We start from the raw sequence: 18991 nt of genomic DNA on the forward strand, positions 1-18991 counted from the left end.
ACAGACGTGCAGCTCAGGAGCTCCTGCAAATAAAGCTACTTATAGCCCTGTACATAATCCCCCTTACCCTTCCCTTCTACTATATATACATCCCTGCTCTATCCAACTCTTATACATTATACTGTGGGAGAACTGCGGAATCGGGGAGTGACTTTCCACGCTCCTGCGGATTGTGGCCATCTCCCCAGTTTGAAGCCGGGTCCTGGATTTTACCCTGCACCCGACCTAGCCTTCCAGAGTTGGGCCGAACGGGCCGCAGCGCTCCGGACAGACCCTCACCTCACATCAGTCTCCTGCAGGGCACTCCCTGGACCTCGGCCTCCACCTACCCACCTCCGGTAGTCACCCAGGACCTGAACCGCTGGCGTCCGGAGCCCCGCTTGCCCGGGATCTCCGAGTGAGCGGCCGCCATCCTGCAGACTCCATTCTGACTGCAGCTCCCCCCGGGACCCGAGACGCCCGCGATCGGAGAGGTGTGCCTGCTCGCAGCTCCCCGCTCCCTGCACCCACTGCTAATTCACCTCTCCGTAGCCGTGACCTCCGGCTGGCGCGTCACCCGTTGCGGGTCCTCTGGAGGGCAGCGCTGGAGCTGGCTGCTTGTCCCGGAGCTGACGGGACATCACCTTGCCACTCACCTCTACAGCCCGCTGACTCCACACAGCTCTCCCTCTCTCATATACCGTGGTGCCTGCCCCGCAGTCTCTGTGACCCCCCCTGAACACACTGGCCATAACAGTGCAGTCCCTGGCTGAGGACAATTTTATCCCTGTGAACCCCCCTGGATAAAGGTGGTCACTCCAGTGCTCCAGCCTGTTCCTTGGCTCATTACAGAACAGATGCACAGAGGGACCCTCCCCAACTGCTGGTCAAAGCGCTGCCGCTACCGCTTGGGGTCGCGCACCCGGATATGTATAAGAGTTGATGGTCTCGGTCGCCTCTCTCTCTGCTGAGCACTGGGAAACAAGTGTCCAAGTGGGTTGCTGTCTACCCCTGTTTGAAGTCCCCGGCCGCTGCTACAGATCACTGGCTGGTCTGTGCCGGTACACCCGTGGCCATCCTATTATCATCTTACGCTCCTCGGCTGCCCTGACTCTGGGTAGCCACAGCAACCTACTCCACCCCACCGTGGATCTCTACTCATGGTTGCCCATTCTCTAAGAGGCGCTCCATGGCGCACCTAATGCCTGTCCTAGGCTAATTTATCCTGCGGTCACCTAGCGTTAAAGGGTCAGCCACCCTCCTAGCCGAGGTCTCTCTCAAGATTATCTTCTGGATTTATCTGTAATCTCCTAAGCGGAGTTGATATTCTTGGTGTTTATTGCCTTTCCCTTCCCGTTCTATTATGTCGCAAAAAAACCACAAATCCAATGCTGTTAATAAGCCCAGCACCCTTCGTGCATGGGAGAAAGCAGGGTCTACTTCTCGTAACTCTTCAGTTGCAGATCAAATGTCAGATTTGGAGGACGCTCCGTCGCTAAAAGGTCACCTTACCACCCAAGACATCATCTCTATTGTCACTAAAACTATTCAAACCGAAATGAGGTCAGCGCTTGCAGAATTCAGAAAAGATCTGACCGACTTGGGCACGCGTACTGATTCTTCATACCAAGTAGAAAGGACATATGGCGCTACCATAGATTTTTACACCTCTTAGACAATTATAAAGTCCCAAAGATTCTAAAAATTTGATACTTAATACAAATACATCCTTTTGAGATGGAGATCCGTAAATATGGACAAGGAATATATTTTGCATATCATCACATATATAGCTGTTTCTTCTTAATTCTGAGGTCCCACTCCGTAGTACTAAAACTTTAAACAAATGTACATAGTGCAATAGAGTCTGGATAAAATAAACAGACTTTAATAGACAATTACACTCACATTTAGCAATTAAAAACAATGCATGTATCACCACACAATCCGGTGTTCACCCAAGATGGAATCCCCACTGTTCACCGGTCCCAGAAGCCTGTCAGTCCCAGATGGAAATGGTCAGGATAAGTCTTTCAGAGTCCTGGTGCAGGGTCACAGCGGTCCAATAGTGAAAATTAAGTTGCTCAAACGCGTTTTCGGTCATACGACCTTCATCAGAAGCATAACTCTCACCTAGAAGTAGTCCCTTTATATACCCCTATACATTGCTCTTATCCAATACACCTGGGTTCTCAGGTGGAGCTCCGGCATTACCCCGGAAGTACGTCACTCCACGGTGACGTATGCGTTCCACCGTTGTATTCTCGGCGCCAGACAGGAAGTGCGTCACCCGGATGTGACGTTTGCGTTCCAAATCGAGCATTGAACTTCCTGTTGTGCTCGTAATTCATTTCTCTGTGCCCGATATTCCATCCACTTGGTGTTTGGATCATTACATTCAGGGGACATATTATAAAGTGCTTTGGCCATCCCAGATTCAATGTAAAATACATAAAAATATATATGTCAGGAATCGACTTACTGCAGCTGCATCTGTCCGCCGGTGCGGTCTCCGTCTGGGGCTCCCATGTCTCGCTGCCACTGGTCACCTTGTCGCTAAATGTCATCCTGGGCCTAAGGACACTCCTGTTGTCAGCAGGCTTGCATGCACGCCGCGTTCCCGCCGGGCCGCGGCATGGGCGCCGCCATGACCGTTCCCATCAGCTCCTTCGCATCGGCCAATCCGGAGCTTGGCCGCACCTCTCCATTCACTCCCAGCCAATACCTGCAGACCGGGGGGTATATCAGGAGCAGCAGGGTGAGTCAGTCCTTGCCTTGGACTTCGTGTCATTCCTCTGACCTGTGTCACTGGCTCCGTTCTCCAGTTCCTCTGAGTTCCTACTCTGCCTTCCAGTCTGATCCTGCATTGGCGTGGAACCACAAGCACCAGCAACCTGGGTGCTTGTGATTAAGCCTCTTCAGTTCCTCTGTGAATCTACTCTACATTCCAGTCTGGTCTTGTACTGCTGTGGAACTACAAGCACCAGCAACCCGGGTACCTGTGATCAAGCTTCATACCTTTACCAGCTACAGTGTACTCCAGCCCTCTGCAGTAGAGACTTTCCTCCAGGTGCATCTCGCTTTCTACACCTGTTCATCAGCCTGCAAGCTGCCAGTGTTATTCAACCTGCACTGAGGATTTCAACACTTGTCTCCTGCAACTGGAACCTGGCTTGCTATTCTCACCATCATTCCTGCTGTGTTCCATGATCCAGGAACCATCGGTTTCCACGCCGATACATCGATCCCCTGATCGATTGTTACATACCATACAGACTTTGCCATAAGACTTTCAACTTCTTTACTACTCATTCATTATTGCATATCCTCTGTTACCATCAAGTATTCCTGCTGCCATACTACCTGTTAAAACTGTTTAATAAACAACTTAGCGCACATGCGCAGGAATCCTATCCGGCCTCCTCGTTTTCTCCATCCTATCTCCACTGACCCACTAGCGCCCCCTCCGGGAACACAAACTAGACAGAACCTGACAATATAGAATTATAACATGTTCGCAACATATACATAATAAACATAAAATTCCATCCTATCCACCTTTTCTTTATGTGAAAAAGAGAAGAAGATAAAAAAGAGAAAAATGAAGAGAGCATCATTAGGACTGTAAAAACCATTTAAGCTCGAAATCGCTGTTCAAGCCATGTGGTATTAGAGTCCCTAATTTATAAATCCAGCGCATTTCAGATTTTGCTAATCTCACATCAATATCTCTATTGCGCCAAGTTGAATTTATTTGTTGTATTGCCCAAAATGATTTTATTCCGCTTGCACTACACCCATGAATTTTTTTAAAATGAGATGAAAGAGAGTGTGTCTCTATTCCTTTCTTAATGTTATAGAGATGTTCAGACAGTCTTATTTTCAAACATCTAGTGGTTTTACCTATATATACAAGTCCACATTTACATTCAATAGCATATATCAAATTTTTTGAATTACATGTCAAGAATTCTGTTATATTATATGTTATTCCTTTTACTTCAAATTCTTTGATTTTACTCACTCCTTTGGTGGTCCTGCACATATTACACATCGCACAGCGATGAAAGCCCTGTGTACGTATACTATTTCTTTTTACTGGTTCTATTGAACTGTGTACAAGTTTAGCTTTTACATTTTTAGATCTCCTATAGATAAAACCAGGCTTAACAAGTATAGCATCTCCTATAATGGGGTCTTTTCTAAGTACGTTCCAATGTTTCTTGAACACTTTCTCGATTTCTTTGTGTTGGGTGTTATATTCGGATATGAAAGACCATTGTGTAATATCCCTTTTCTTTTTGTTGATATTTCCATCTTGAATCGTATTTTCTCCAAGAAGATTCTTCCTTTCTAACCTCTCCACTTTTTGGTTAGCCTCCATTAACAGTTCTTTCTCATACCCTTTTTCTAGAAATCGATTGGTCATTTCTGAAAGGCACATACTATATGTAGCGGGTCGGTACCGCTATGGGCACCAGGTTCGCCCCCAGTTACGCCAATCTATTCATGGCCTATTGGGAGGACACCAAGGTGCTGTGTGAAGGCGGACTGGGGTCGAGCCTGGTGCTCTGGCGTCGATTTATCGACGACCTTTTGTTCATATGGAGAGGAAGTATGGATGATCTACAGAGCTTCTGTGAACAACTTAATCAAAATGATTGTAATATCAAGTTGACGATAGTCATGAGTCGTGAAGAAATCACTTTTCTCGACTTATGTATTTATATTAAGGAGAATTCATTAGAGACGAAGTTGTATCGTTAACCAACAGACTCGAATTGTTTATTGAGAAAAACAGCCAGCACCATGTAAACTGGTTAAAAAGCATTCCCTATAGTCAATATATGAGGGTAAAACGTAATTGCACAGAGGAAGAAATATGCAAGAGTCAGATTTCAGAAATGACCAATCGATTTCACTATTGGACCGCTGTGACCCTGCACCAGGACTCTAAAAAGACTTATCCTGACCATTTCCATCTGGGACTGACAGGCTTCTGGGACCGGTGAACAGTGTTGATTCCATTTTGGGTGAACACCGGATTGTGTGGTGATACATGCATTGTTTTTAATTGCTAAATGTGAGTGTAATTGTCTATTAAAGTCTGTTTATTTTATCCAGACTCTATTGCACTATGTACATTTGTTTAAAGTTTTAGTACTACGGAGTGGGACCTCAGAATTAAGAAGAAACAGCTATATATGTGGATGATATGCGAAATATATTCCTTGTCTATATTTACGGATCTCCATCTCAAAAGGATGTATTTGTATTAAGTATCAAATTTTTAGAATCTTTGGGACTTTATAATTGTCTAAGAGGTGTAAAAATCTATGGTAGCGCCATATGTCCTTTCTACTTGGTGTGAAAAATTTGTGTTTTTAGAATCTTGGTGAAGGATTTCTTTGAAAGTACATAGGCGGCCACTATAATTAGCGCGGTTTGGAATATATCTTTTGTCTTGGTTTGACGCGTACTGATTCGTTGGAACGCAGGGTGGATGAGGTATGCCAGTAACAAGCCGTACTTGAGCAGGATTGATTCCAAGTTGATCGCAGCAGGAACTTTGTTAGCATTTGGGCAAAACCATGTGCACTGCAGGGGAGGCAGATATAACATGTGCAGAGAGAGATAGATTTGGGTGTGGTGAGTTCAATCTGCAATCTAAATTGCAGTGTAAAAATAAAGCAGCCAGTATTTACCCTGCACAGAAACAAAATAACCCACCAAATCTAACTCTCTCTGCAAATGTTATATCTACCCCCCCCCCCCCTGCAGTGCACATGGTTTTGCCCAACTGCTAAAAAATTTCCTGCTGCGATCAACTTGGAATTACCCCCAATGTTTGTTTAAAGAAAGAATGGCCCAGCATAGATCGGCCATCAGGGCTGCGCTGGTTTCGGGTAGCAGTGAGCAACCAGTGGCCCTCAATTTCGCCCAGATGCGCCACAGTCTAACGTCTATACGTTATAAAATCATGGACCATATGCCGGTCACATTACGTGGAGACAACAGACCTCACGTGTGTGTCTTAACTCCAAGGGTATTCACAATGGTTCAATTGGTTTTTATTGTACTTGTATGTATACGATTAGATACTGTACAAGTTCTTTTACACTGCGATTGTACATGTTTGGTTGTTTGGTGTTTATATTCGGTTCCCATGGTAACCTCTTCAACCTCTGTGTTTACATCCGCAGCGGCTATGACGTCCATTTGCGGGATGACGTTAATTGCGGGGGCCGGATGATTGCAGCGACTGGAAGTGCGGGTTCCGTGGAGAGGGACGCCAGTTGCCGCTGCGGGGGTTGGCGAGTCCAAGGGAGGCAAGTTATTTAAGTTTGTGTATTCACTTTGTTTGCACTTGTGTGCTGTGTCCTAAGGAAGGGGGGTTGTCCCCCAAAACGTTGACCCACAATAAACACATTTGGCATTGTGTACACCGGAGTTGTGAAAGTCTTCGAGTGCCGCCTTCAGTTGGTATATATATATATATATATATATATATATATATACACATACACAATGGGGGAGACGGGCGGCACTCCATGGCTTTGAAGCAAATAAAGACAGCTATAGCAGTTTTAGTTACCAACGTTTCAGGTGCACTTTATTAGCACCCTTGGTCAGTAATATATATATACATATATATATATATAGAAATAGAGACCTAGGCGCTGCAGTACAAACGTGCGGTGGAAACCGTAAGAAGGAAAACACTCGTTTAACTCTTTTAGGAGTAGCAGCTCGTAATACAAGATTAGTGTATGGTATACACATAAAGGAAAATTGGGTAGTGAAGAGTACAAGCGCTAATGAGTGTAGTGACAGTTATACTGGAAATAATCAGGTGGATTAAAAGATTATTGAAATGGCCTTAGGCACTTATCTGATAAACACAAAACTTCAATCCGGTATTCATCATTTTAGGAATCATGTAAAAGAAGAAACAGTAAACATAGTGTGTATCGTTCACAAGTAAAAATAGAGCTTTTCGCTATATAAGGTGCAAATTTAGGGAATTTTGGCTATTCCCAATAAAATTATAATCTGTAGCTTCACAAAATAAAATACAGATTTTAATGAACAATACAAAACACGGCTAGACAACACACGTACAAGATTTTAAAATCTTAAAAGCTTATCTGTCCGTTCTAAGCACAAGGGAATCAGTAACCAAATGTTCCAGGGACACAAGATAGCCAAAGTTTATGCGTACAGGCTAAAAGTAGTTCAAAGGATCCCCTTGAAGAAGTCCACACTCAGAAGGACGAAACGCGTTGGGACCGTTTGCTGCTGAAACTCCTATTGATGGACAGATAAGCATTTTAAGATTTTAAAATCTTGTACGTGTGTTGTCTAGCCGTGTTTTGTATTGTTCATTAAAATCTGTATTTTATTTTGTGAAGCTACAGATTATAATTTTATTGGGAATAGCCAAAATTCCCTAAATTTGCACCTTATATAGCGAAAAGCTCTATTTTTACTTGTGAACGATACACACTATGTTTACTGTTTCTTCTTTTACATGATTCCTAAAATGATGAATACCGGATTGAAGTTTTGTGTTTATCAGATAAGTGCCTAAGGCCATTTCAATAATCTTTTAATCCACCTGATTATTTCCAGTATAACTGTCACTACACTCATTAGCGCTTGTACTCTTCACTACCCAATATATATATATACATATATAAGTGCAATGTTGCGCCCGGCACTCCTAAAGTCCCCAAGGTGAAATGCTGTGGTGCCTTCTCGGTGACATGGGTCACTAGATAAAATGGTAGAGGAGTGTGGCGGCACTCAACAGACTTGAATCAATCTTTTATTAATGCCGTGGAGCCGACATGTTTCGGGGCTTGTACCCCGTCCTCAGGGCTAGACAAAAGTGACTTTTGACATGCCGTGAAGCCGAAATGTTTCGGGGCTTGTACCCCGTCCTCAGGGCCAGACAAAAGTCACTTTTGTCTGGCCCTGAGGACGGGGTACAAGCCCCGAAACATGTCGGCTTCACGGCATTAATAAAAGATTGATTCAAGTCTGTTGAGTGCCGCAACGCTTCTCTACCATTTTATATATATATATATATATATATATCTCTGTATGCTGGTTGGTGGCACTCAGAGTCTCCACACGTAATGAAGAAAAAGTTGCTTTTAATATATCAATGTTTTGGGCTGGTGCCCGTCATCTGGATAGCATAATTACTAGTGAAATAACATATAACATTTAAATACCCCCACATAGCTCTGTTTGATTACCTGACCTGGTCCACCTGGGCACTGCACTGACGGATCTTAAATAAAGATACTGAAAGCAACCTTTTCTTCATTACGTGTGGAGACTCTGAGTGCCGCCATCCAGCATCCAGCTATATTGGGATAGCTATCCCATGGGGTGGTCTTCAGTATGCCAACTGTCGGGATCCCGGTGCACAGTATACCGGCGCCGGAATCCCGACAGCCGACACTTTTTCTCCCTCGTGGGGGTCCATGACCCCCCTGGAGGGAGAATAAAAGCGCCACCATGCCCGCAGCGTGGCGAGCGCAGCGAGCCCGCAAGGGGCTCATTTGCGCTCGCCACGCTGTCGGCATGCCGGCGGTCGGGCTCACGGCGCCGGTATGCTGGTCGCCGGGAGCCCGGCCGCCGGCATACCATACTACACCCATCCCATGGAGAGCACCGGAGCAAGAAATCTTTTAGAACCTACTAGTGCCGGATGTTTGCTTTGTTGTGTGTGTGTATGTATATATATATATATATATATATCTATCCCACAGGCTTGAAGCATGGAATACAGTGTGTAACATAAATATACTATTAGGTGATTATAGTCACTGAGCTGTCTAAATGCTCATGGCATGGGATACAGTGTAACATACAGCAAAAGATGTGTATATAGTCACTGAGATGTCTATAAGCTCCTGGCATGGGTCTCCCCATTATATATTCTGGGCAGTATGGATGGTGTAATGGTTAGCGTAACTGCCTCACAGCACTGAGGTCATGGGTTCAATTACCATGATTGCCCCAATTGTGTGGAGTTTGTATATTTTCCCAGTGCTTACATGAGTTTGCACCGAGGAAGCCCAAGCTTTGATGTGAGGTCACTGCCTGAAAATGGGAGGAGCCAGGACTAAAAGTGGGAGGAATGAGTAGAAAGGGGAGGAGTGATTATTCATTCTTAAACCGCCCCCTAAAAGAAAAGTCTAGATTTGTCCATGCTATGAATGAGCCCTGGTGTTTTTGTGTCTATCAAGCTCACAAGTATTTACAGATAAGAAATATTAACTACAAACCTTCAAGTTCAATGACTTCCATTCTCTGTCCCTCTGTGTCATGTCCAACAAATTTTAAACCCTTCTCTTCAAACTGTGGAGTAAAGCCTGGATTTACCTGCAGAAAATTAAATAGACAGACTTACAATGTTATGTACTGTAAACTTTCAAAGTCTATTAGTCATCTTGAAAGCAAGAATGACAAATATAAAATTTAATACTGCATCGCTCCAGTGAAGAAAGATCTCTACTCACTTTTCTCAAACAATGAGGACAATGTAATAGGTTCTGAGTTTGCTGGAGGTGTGGGATGACGATCTAGTGGTTTTTTTTTTTTAAAGCATTAATCATCAAGGTAAATGATTGCCACTTTAAATAAAAAGTCAGAGATTGTCCGGCATCCTAACCTCCAGCAAACTCGGACCCTGTTACATATGTCCTAATGAGTCTGCTGATGAGTCATCACCCAAAGAGCAATTGAAAGTGGCAAAGGCATCCCATTAAAAGTATAGAATGAGTTTAATATACCGCACCTCTGACCAACAGCAGAAATCAGCTCTATTGCTGAAAAATAATGTTGTCTAGCAACTTGTAAAACCGAGAACATTTCATCAAAGCATTCTGTCCAACCTCAGCAACTTACTAAAATACTATTTATTTTAATGATTTGTCCAATGCAAAGCACAGTATTCCCTTCCCCAAATCTATAGTTATCTAAATGATGCAAAACTAATATATGAATATATCAAGAAATTGTGTTAGTCAAGATGTGTTAAAAATGTAAAATCTAGGAGGATAAGGAAGCTGGGTTAAAACTTTCTTTGAGTAAAAACTAGGACGGTTCAGAGAAAACCAATACAACCGTAAGCATTAAAGTTATGTCTGTTTAAGCCACTGGCTGACAGTTTTTTTTTATTTTTAATCTTTAAATACAAGAAGAATATTCTGAGGAAGTCGCTGATTGCAAGAAGGTTGAGAAAGGCATCAAGCTATTTGTACTCCTTACTAGAGCCGGCCACTGTCCACCATTGGTTCTCCTCAGGTATAGTGGAACTCACAGATATGGGAGTCGTATAAACAATCCTTCCTAAAGCTGAGCATACACTATCCAATTATCTGGCAGATCATCTGCAAGATCTGACTGGTTGGAATGAAAATCTGGTAATGGATGAGAGCAAACGACAATCGACCATTTGCTCCCAAACATTGGAACTTGGACAAAACTTGTTGTTCAGACAAATTAAATCATGGATATAAGCAATTTGTCTTAATTACCGTTTGTGTCCATTTTCCAGTGTTTGGGAGCAAATGGTATGCCCAGCTTAAGGATACATTCTAAAGAGTTCCAGCAGCCGGGAGGTAAGTGACAAATTTTGCCTGTATATTTGTCATGGAAATTAACTGGATGGCCAGAACTAAGAGTGAATATAAAGAGACTGAGCATTTTTATATATATATGAACATATATGTGACTGGATTTCCGACTCCCCTTAGGAGACCGTCGCCGGATCACCGACATCGTGAAGGTGAGTATTGGGGTACATGTTAGGGCCCAGTTGGGGGAGGTAGGATTAGCCACTAGCGGGGGAGGGGGGGGGGATGGAGAGTTTGCATAAGCCGCCACCACAGGAGGGTTAGCTGTAGCTGACACCCCCAGGGGGTTAGGGGTAGAAATACTTACTCACTCCGATGTCGGGATCTTCAATGTCGGGATGCAACGGTTGGTCATGTGACAGCCAGCATCCCGATCAACGGAATATAGTATGTATTACGGACATTCTAGTATGTTTGTTACTAACCATAAGCTTTGAGTAAGTGGATGCTTTTAGGATGAAAACTAATTATTGACTGTCATGGAAGATACCAATAACAGCCCATTTACCAAATACTACTTGCCTGCTTACTAAGCTTTCCATGAAATATCTTGCCTTTAAGTTTTGAGACTTTACCAATACTACAAAGAGTATGTGTCACAACTGAGGGCTGGTGCTGACCAGGGGGAAGCCTCAGTTGTAGGGGCTGAGGTATATATGTGTACCTGGGAGGCAGTACAGGGTTCTTGGACATGCAGGGAACCTTTAGAACAAATGCCCGAAGGCGTGACCACGACAACAAGGGAAAGTTCAAAGGTTTTATTAAACACAGTTCAGAGGAATACTGATGACTTGGTACTGGTAATAGGAAACACAGTTCAGAGAAATACTTGGGATCGATGACGGAACACCGATGGTGACTTGGAATCGATGACGGAACACCGATGGTTACTTTGGGATCGTTGGTAAGCTTTGAGTGAAGCTGGGGTTCGCAGATAGAAATGCACTATTGTACTTAGAAGCACAGGTGAAGCATGAAGTGATGCTGGGGATCGCTGGAGAATGGCTGCTGGAAAGCCGGAGTTCAGACACAGGTGAATCAGGGTAGACTGTAGAGGGTTAATCACTGGAGTGTCGGGTTACACTGCAGAGTGTAATCACCAGGGAGTCAGGCTGTACTGCAGAGAAAGTCCATGGGAGAACTGCACACTGGAATCACTGAAGACAATTGAAGCACTGACATCTTTCCACCCCAGGAACAGGATATTTATACCTGCTGGGAAGCAGGGATTGGCTGGCTGATTAACCAGAGACCAGAGTGCAGCTGCTGTGTAATCAGGCTGAGAGCAGAGTGCAGCTGATAGGCTGAAAGGTAACATGTGATTAGGAAAACATGGCTGCGCCCATGGTAGCTTTTGGAGGGAAAGATTGTTTGTAACTTGAATGTGAGCTTTAACCATGAAGCTGCCAGAATCACAGTAAAGAGATTTGAGACAAAGAGATGCAGCGTGCTGCACACAACCAGTGCAGATGGAATCCAGGCTTGGAACACTGGGACAGTCTCAGGAGGCATTTGGAAGGTAAATACTGATAAGGAATTACCTAGATCGTGACAGTATGTGGTTTTTGGCTGGAGGTTTTGTTTTTTCAAGTAATTTTAAGTAGATACCGACAGTGTGTATTTTATTATTGTCTATTAATTTTGCATATTGTATAAATAAATAAATTTTATTGGTTAGATGAGCAGCACTTAGTTTTTGTTTTTTAAGTTATTCTTGTATCTTTTTAGGGTTGCAGTATTCCCTCTTTGCGAAGCTGTAGTTTGCCAGAGTGTACTAACATGCAATATTAGTGCATTGATATTTTGTTGTTTCTAGATGTGTTTTACCTTTTGGTTGTTATTAGCTACCCCCCTAAAACAGGAACCGGTGTACCTATAAATGACAATTGCATTAATGATATCATGTCAGTGTATAAGGGTGGTCATTCCGAGTTGTTCGCTCGGTAATTTTCTTCGCATCGCAGCGATTTTCCGCTTATTGCTATGCAGTTAGGAATTTTACTCACGGCATTACGAGGTTTTTTCTTCGTTCTGGTGATCGTAATGTGATTGACAGGAAGTGGGTGTTTCTGGGTGGAAACTGGCCGTTTTATGGGTGTGTGTGAAAAAACGCTGCCGTTTCTGGGAAAAACGCGGGAGTGTCTGAAGAAACGGGGGAGTGTCTGGGCGAACGCTGGGAGTGTTTGTGACGTCAAACCAGGAACGAAACTGACTGAACTGATCGCAGTTGCCGAGTAAGTGTGGAGCTACTCAGAAACTGCTAAGTGTCTATTCGCAATTCTGCTAATCTTTCGTTTGCAATTTTACTATGCTAAGATTCACTCCCAGTAGGCGGCGGCTTAGCGTGTGCAAAGCTGCTAAAAGCAGCTTGCGAGCGAACAACTCGGAATGAGGGCCAAGGTGTGCACCCTATTCTCTCTTTATTGACGCTGAGACTTCATCAACTACTGTACAAGGTTGTAACCTCACCCTCTATCTCAGTGTATTTATCAGTATCACTGCCAATGAACAGTATGCTATGTCTCCCTATTTTAACACGGAATATACTGTCATTTCAAAAATAAAAGATTGTAAGATTAAGGTTTTGTACCCAAGGTTTGACATGAAAAGCAAACTGATAAAATTCTATAAGAAAAAAATTCTATAAATAAAAAAATATGTTGCCCACATTCAGATGTGTCTTCTTACATCTTTGCTCCATGCGCTACAAGTCGCGTTACACATAACGCGTGAGTGTTGTATGACTCATTTGACTTTTTTTGCATTTTTTTTTGTGTGAAAATGCATCTTAGATGCAAAGCAATGTAATAGGATGCACAAGCAGCTTCTGCTGGTTAAAATGATATGCAACATGCCTCTGTGTGAGACTGCGACTGTATTTGCATGCAAAATGCTATACTACAGTGTTTTCATGGAAACATGGCATTTTGGATGCAGATTGAGCCGCCAATTACACACAGAATACAGGCATGCCGTATATCATTTTAATCAGAAGAAGCTGCTTTGCGTCTAAGGTGCATTTTTGCAGAAAAAGACGCAAAAAGGCACTCCGCACTACCGAGTCCCGTCACGGCCTGTTGTGACTTCAGCATGACTGCAGTAAGGATCTAAGAGGACACATCTGTAGCTGCAGTGAAATAGGCAGCTCTAAAATTAATGTGATAAAGATATTGGGTGGAATATAATGGATGCGAGTTTGCCCATTAAATTATCGTATGCGGAACTGCCTGACATCATGTGTATAAGGGACTCTACCTGGTGTCATGTGAATAAGGGGCTATACCTGGCATCATGCGTATAAGGGGCTCTAATATAGGCAGCATTGAACATTGTGAACTGGAGCAAGTGATCAGTATATAACTATTTATGCTCGGCGCTTGGCCCGCTGCACAAAAATGAACTTTTATAAAGAAGTGTGGCTCAGCGCTTAAGTCCTTGAGCACATGCACTCAGAGTAAATAGTATATGATGTATGATACTGATTTTTTAATGATATTTTATATACAGTACATATATTTATATAAAAAAAACCCCACAAATGGCCATTTGGTAGTAATTATTTTTATTATTCATGCATGTTGAATTTTAAGAAAATTGCAGAACAATATTTTTCATTTCAAATTATCTGTATAAATAAATAATATAAATTTGTTCTCATATTGACTGAAGTTGTTCATTCAGACATTATATGCACCTGTTGATTAAAGTGCAGTAACATCAGTCTCTCTCTTGTATGTCTAGTGGAAATGGACTTACAGGGTTATTTAGTACAGATCATAGTATAACGTGTCAAAGTCGAAAAATATTGTAATGCATATGCCTAGTACTAACCCCATGCCCGCTGCGCGTGCACTCAGTCTGCCGTGCGTGCACATATCCGTAATTTGCGTAAAGTAGCTTTCCACGGTCATGTGCCTTAGAGCGTGGTATGCGCATTTACGGTAGAGATTGTGAGCGCATAGAGGGTTATTAGAACATTACATGTTTAACCCAAATAGTGTACATTTTAGATATAGTTCCCCTAGACCGCATCAGCGAGTATCAATAGTTTAAACAGTTCCAGGACTAAGGGATTCGCCTTTGCATGATAGGAAGGGTCAGACATAGGTTAGAAGGTGATGTCTAGTATCCAGCTGTAAGGTATTTTAAGGGTAACATTCCGGTGTTGGTTAGAGAAAGATCGCTTGTTCCTGCGTATAGTTATGTGCAAAAGTAGAATATGAACATTAACTGTATTTACTGTATATTATGTATGCGGCGGGAATCCAGAGGATACCACCCACAAGAGCAGTTGGGGAAAGACATTGCCCACCTATTCAAATCCACCTATGACCTCTTCTGTAATGTAAAGACACATCCCTGTGTCCAATGGACAATGAGATTACAGTGACCATTGTATTGTGTATGCATGTTGTGTATAAAAAGCCCATTGTTGCCTGGCCGGTCAGAAGACTCGGAACGCTATCTGTATGACCAGCGGAGGACCGGCCGGGTTGCGCTTGCGAACATTCTCACGTATGTACATTCTCTGTAGCCATTATTCTGTTTAGATTTATCTTGTTAGCCTGTAGTGTATGATTTGTACTGTTTTACCTTTTGGAATTAATCCACTGTGGCCTTAGAACCCTGTGGTTGCAACTACAAATCAGTGTTGTGTCTTCACTTTCCTGCAAGGGTTTTAGAGTGTATTTATCTGTATAAGGTGTATAAGTATTGATAAGGTGTACGCACTGCGGGTACTTTATACCGTCAGCGCTACTTAAGGTTTAAGGTATAACATTGATTGCAGTACTTTGCTGCTAAGGGTTTAAAGTGTAATCATATCATTGCATTGTATCATTAACAAGGTTTAAAGGTTATCAATTGTGTGTGCGCACGCTGTGTGTACTACGTACAAAGTGCGTAGCACGTGTATTCAGTCTAGCGGCTCCACGGTAATAGTGTATCTAGAGGTATAGCTTTTCGGTCTAAGATAATATCGACATTATCAATTGGGAGCTCGTCTGGTTCCTCATACCCACAGCCTAGCAGATTTACGCAGACTTTATCTATCAGCAAAGGGCGGAAAGGTATCCCCTGTAAGCCTTCTCTTGGTCAGTGGATACACTAGTGCTGACTAGATAAGCGTCTGCCCTGCATGGTTTGAAGGGATGCTGGAGGGATCCGTAAGGTAAGAACGCAAAGCTATTTTTTTTTAAATCTGTAAATTTCTGTTTGGCGCCAAATGCGCACGCAACACACGCATACACCTGTATTTTGTACTTTGCATATCTGCTCGCATTATTGCCGTAAGCATTGATTACTAGATTCATTTTGACCTGTACTGAGAAAATTTGTTGCTATTTAGTTAAAATATAGAGTTAATATTTAAGGAAGTTAGTGTAAGACGCACACACAGCCTGGCCTAGTTGTAAAGGTTGATACAGAGGAAACTGTGTGTAGTGTTAAGTGAGCGATTATAGTTAAATATCGCTTACATTTATAGAAGTGTGGGATTTGAAGTACTGCGGACGTACAGCCTTTGTACACGTGTCTCTGACAAAGTACGGGACTGCGTACGCAACGTAAAGGCATACACAAGTGGCGTGTTCATGCAACGTGCGTAAAAGTACGCCCACTAAGTACAAATCACACAATAGCATTGTTTTAGTTTAGGCGCGAGATGGTAGCCACGCGATAACAGCACAAATTGATCAGTTTCCAATGTTTAGTTTAAATACCTTCTTTACTGTATCACCTCTGGAATTAAGGCTGTTTTATCTGAATGAAAGTAAATTTTCTGTACAGAAAAACCAAAGTGTATATGAGTGAACGAGCGTGAGTGTGCAAACAATAAATGTATTGTGGACCCAGGGAATTCGGGATCCCGTAGGAGACCACACCAGGTGAGTGGACACTTGGTGGCGTGAGAGTGGCTTGCTCACGTTAACATTGATTAAGGTACAAAGGAGCAAGTAGTAGATAACAGCAGACCAAAAGGTCAGCGAAGTCAGAAAACCGCTGACAAAGTCAAGCGAAGCTCTGAATACCGCGGCCTAAAAGGTCAGCGAGGTTTTCGTGTAGAGAGCGCAGCCCATGGGGTTGGCGTAGTACCCATATAGGCCCGTTCAGACACGCTCCGGCTGAGGTTTCGCAGCCTGAAAAACGATTCCATTGGTCGTACAGCGGATAAGTAACAGTTAACTATATGCTGTGCGATTGTACCGCGCGTTCATGGGTGCAATACTTAGCTCACCGCGATACCCTTTTACGCGTTTTGCGTAAAAATCGCGGGCTCATTGGCGCTAGGTGTAGCACACGCAACGTGATTTGTGTAACAATTTTTTTGTTTTAAGGGAGTTTTGCTGGTCACTCAGGAAATCTCCAACGACCAATATTTACTGGTTAGGGTAAGTCACTCCCACACATTTCCAGTAAATAGAGGTTACACAGGGGCCCTAGGTTGGGTACGACCGGCGCTAACGACAGTGTTTAGGTGTATTGTCCAACGTGGGCGTGAGTGGGTGACAGCACTCGTTGAACTTTCACCGTTGCCTTATCACTGAGTATTTTGTTTTTTTGTAGGAATTAGCTGAGAAGGCAATACCTGCAAAAGATGGGGGCCAGTTGCTCAAATAAGGGACGATCAACCAGGGTTCAGGTTGATATTCCGCGGCCCAAGGGATCGGCGAGGTACATAATGTGTGAAAAATATGGATCACACGGAGAGGTTTTATGCAATGAATGGGAACGTATGACTGCGGAAGATAGGGAACCATTCCCTAAGGTAGGCAGTTTTAATCCAGAGGTGTTGCAGAATTTAAGGATTAGGATATGTCTGTTAAAATCCCGAAAAGAAAGGATCAGACACTCAAACTGTTTACATTTATGGCAACGAGAGAGTGATATGCAAAGGGAACTAGCTCACGCAGCCGGTTCCAACCCTAGCAGGAAACTGATTGCAACTGCACCACCACCACCACCACCACCACCGTATATTACAGGGGAGAAAGTGGCTACAGACAATGGCATACTGATATATGATAAGAGTGAACTTAATAAATGTATTAATGCTAATCCGTGCAAGTTGTATCCCATCTTAAACTTCCCTCAGGACTGCGAGCAAGAAGATGAGCCCAGCACGATATCGGCACTCTCTCTAGCAGCCACCATACAAGACACACAAGTGGGCACGGCCCAACCAGTAAGAACAGTAGCAAAGGCCCCTAGCGGAGGGACAGGTGAGGTCGTGTCCACAGGTAAGTACGGTACAGTACATTATGCAGAGACAATTGCACCTCACATTGTAGAAGCAACTCAGAATGATGTAATTGAACTAAATCCTGTCAGGGTGATCGCAGTCCCCAATGGGAAGACTGACGCTCTGGGAATCACTCCCGTCAGGAACATTGCTATGCATTGTCCCTGGTCCCGGACAGAATTGAGGTCAATTATGTCTGAATTTCCCGATCCCAGAAAGGATCTAGACGCATGTCAGAGGTTTATTAGAGAACTAGGTAACGCCACCGAACCCACAAACAAAGATTGGCGGACAGTGCTACGGGCATGTTTGCCCTCCAATATTGACCCTGTGAAATTCATTGCTGATTGTAAATTAGATGCAGAAGTACCTCTCACTGATGAATACACTCAGGAGAATGTACGACAGATCAATCTGCAGTTAGGAGTATATTTCCCTACAGTTGTCAAGCGGAATAAAATCTTTTCCATAGACAAAAAGAAGGTGAAACTGCTTTTGAATATTTCCATCGAGCACTGCAGGAAATGGCTAGATACACTGGGGTCGAGGACATTAAGGAAAATGTACATCATAGAGAGGTAGCTGTGTCCGTATTAATGGACGGCTTGAAAGAAACGTTGAGAACAAGGGTACAAACCACTCAACCTAACTGGAGAGGTATCTCGGTGGCTGCATTAAGAGAGTCCGCTATCGAGCATGATCGGAACATCATTAAGCACAGGGAGTCACAGGGGGATAAGCTGATGACAGTAAGTATAAAAGCCCTGACAACGAAGCGACATCAGCCAAAATCCCAGACCCCTGATGGTAAGTCGTATGTAGTAAAATGTTATAACTGCCAGAGGGATGGACATTACGCACGGAACTGTAATTTTAAAGACACCCATAAGGTATACCGACCCCCTAGACCAGAACATGACCCACAGTATAACACACGTAATTGGGATCAGGGACCGCATAGGAGGAGTTATGAGCCACATGCGGGGAAACCAGGAGGTACCCACCTAGGAGGGACTGGCAGACCTCTGAAAATTCTCAGCTACCCCCCTCACATATTATAGCTGCCAGCGCGCTGCGGGAGGGTCACAACATACAATAGGGGTTAGGACACACCTGT

The 18991-nt window shown here is 43.5% G+C and overlaps 1 protein-coding gene across 3 annotated transcripts in view; it reads right to left on the reverse strand.

The window, feature by feature from the left end:
* Window positions 1-18991, reverse strand: part of CTPS2 (CTP synthase 2) — an 848459-nt gene that overhangs the window by 230759 nt on the left and 598709 nt on the right. For all 3 annotated transcript variants that reach the window (XM_063955808.1, XM_063955806.1, XM_063955807.1), the window contains one exon: window positions 9282-9378. In XM_063955808.1, coding sequence (XP_063811878.1) covers window positions 9282-9378 — 97 coding nt within the window. The remainder of the gene's footprint in view (window positions 1-9281; window positions 9379-18991) is intronic.

The sequence above is a fragment of the Pseudophryne corroboree genome, chromosome 2 (genome assembly GCF_028390025.1).
Source record: "Pseudophryne corroboree isolate aPseCor3 chromosome 2, aPseCor3.hap2, whole genome shotgun sequence".
Lineage (NCBI taxonomy): Eukaryota > Metazoa > Chordata > Amphibia > Anura > Myobatrachidae > Pseudophryne > Pseudophryne corroboree.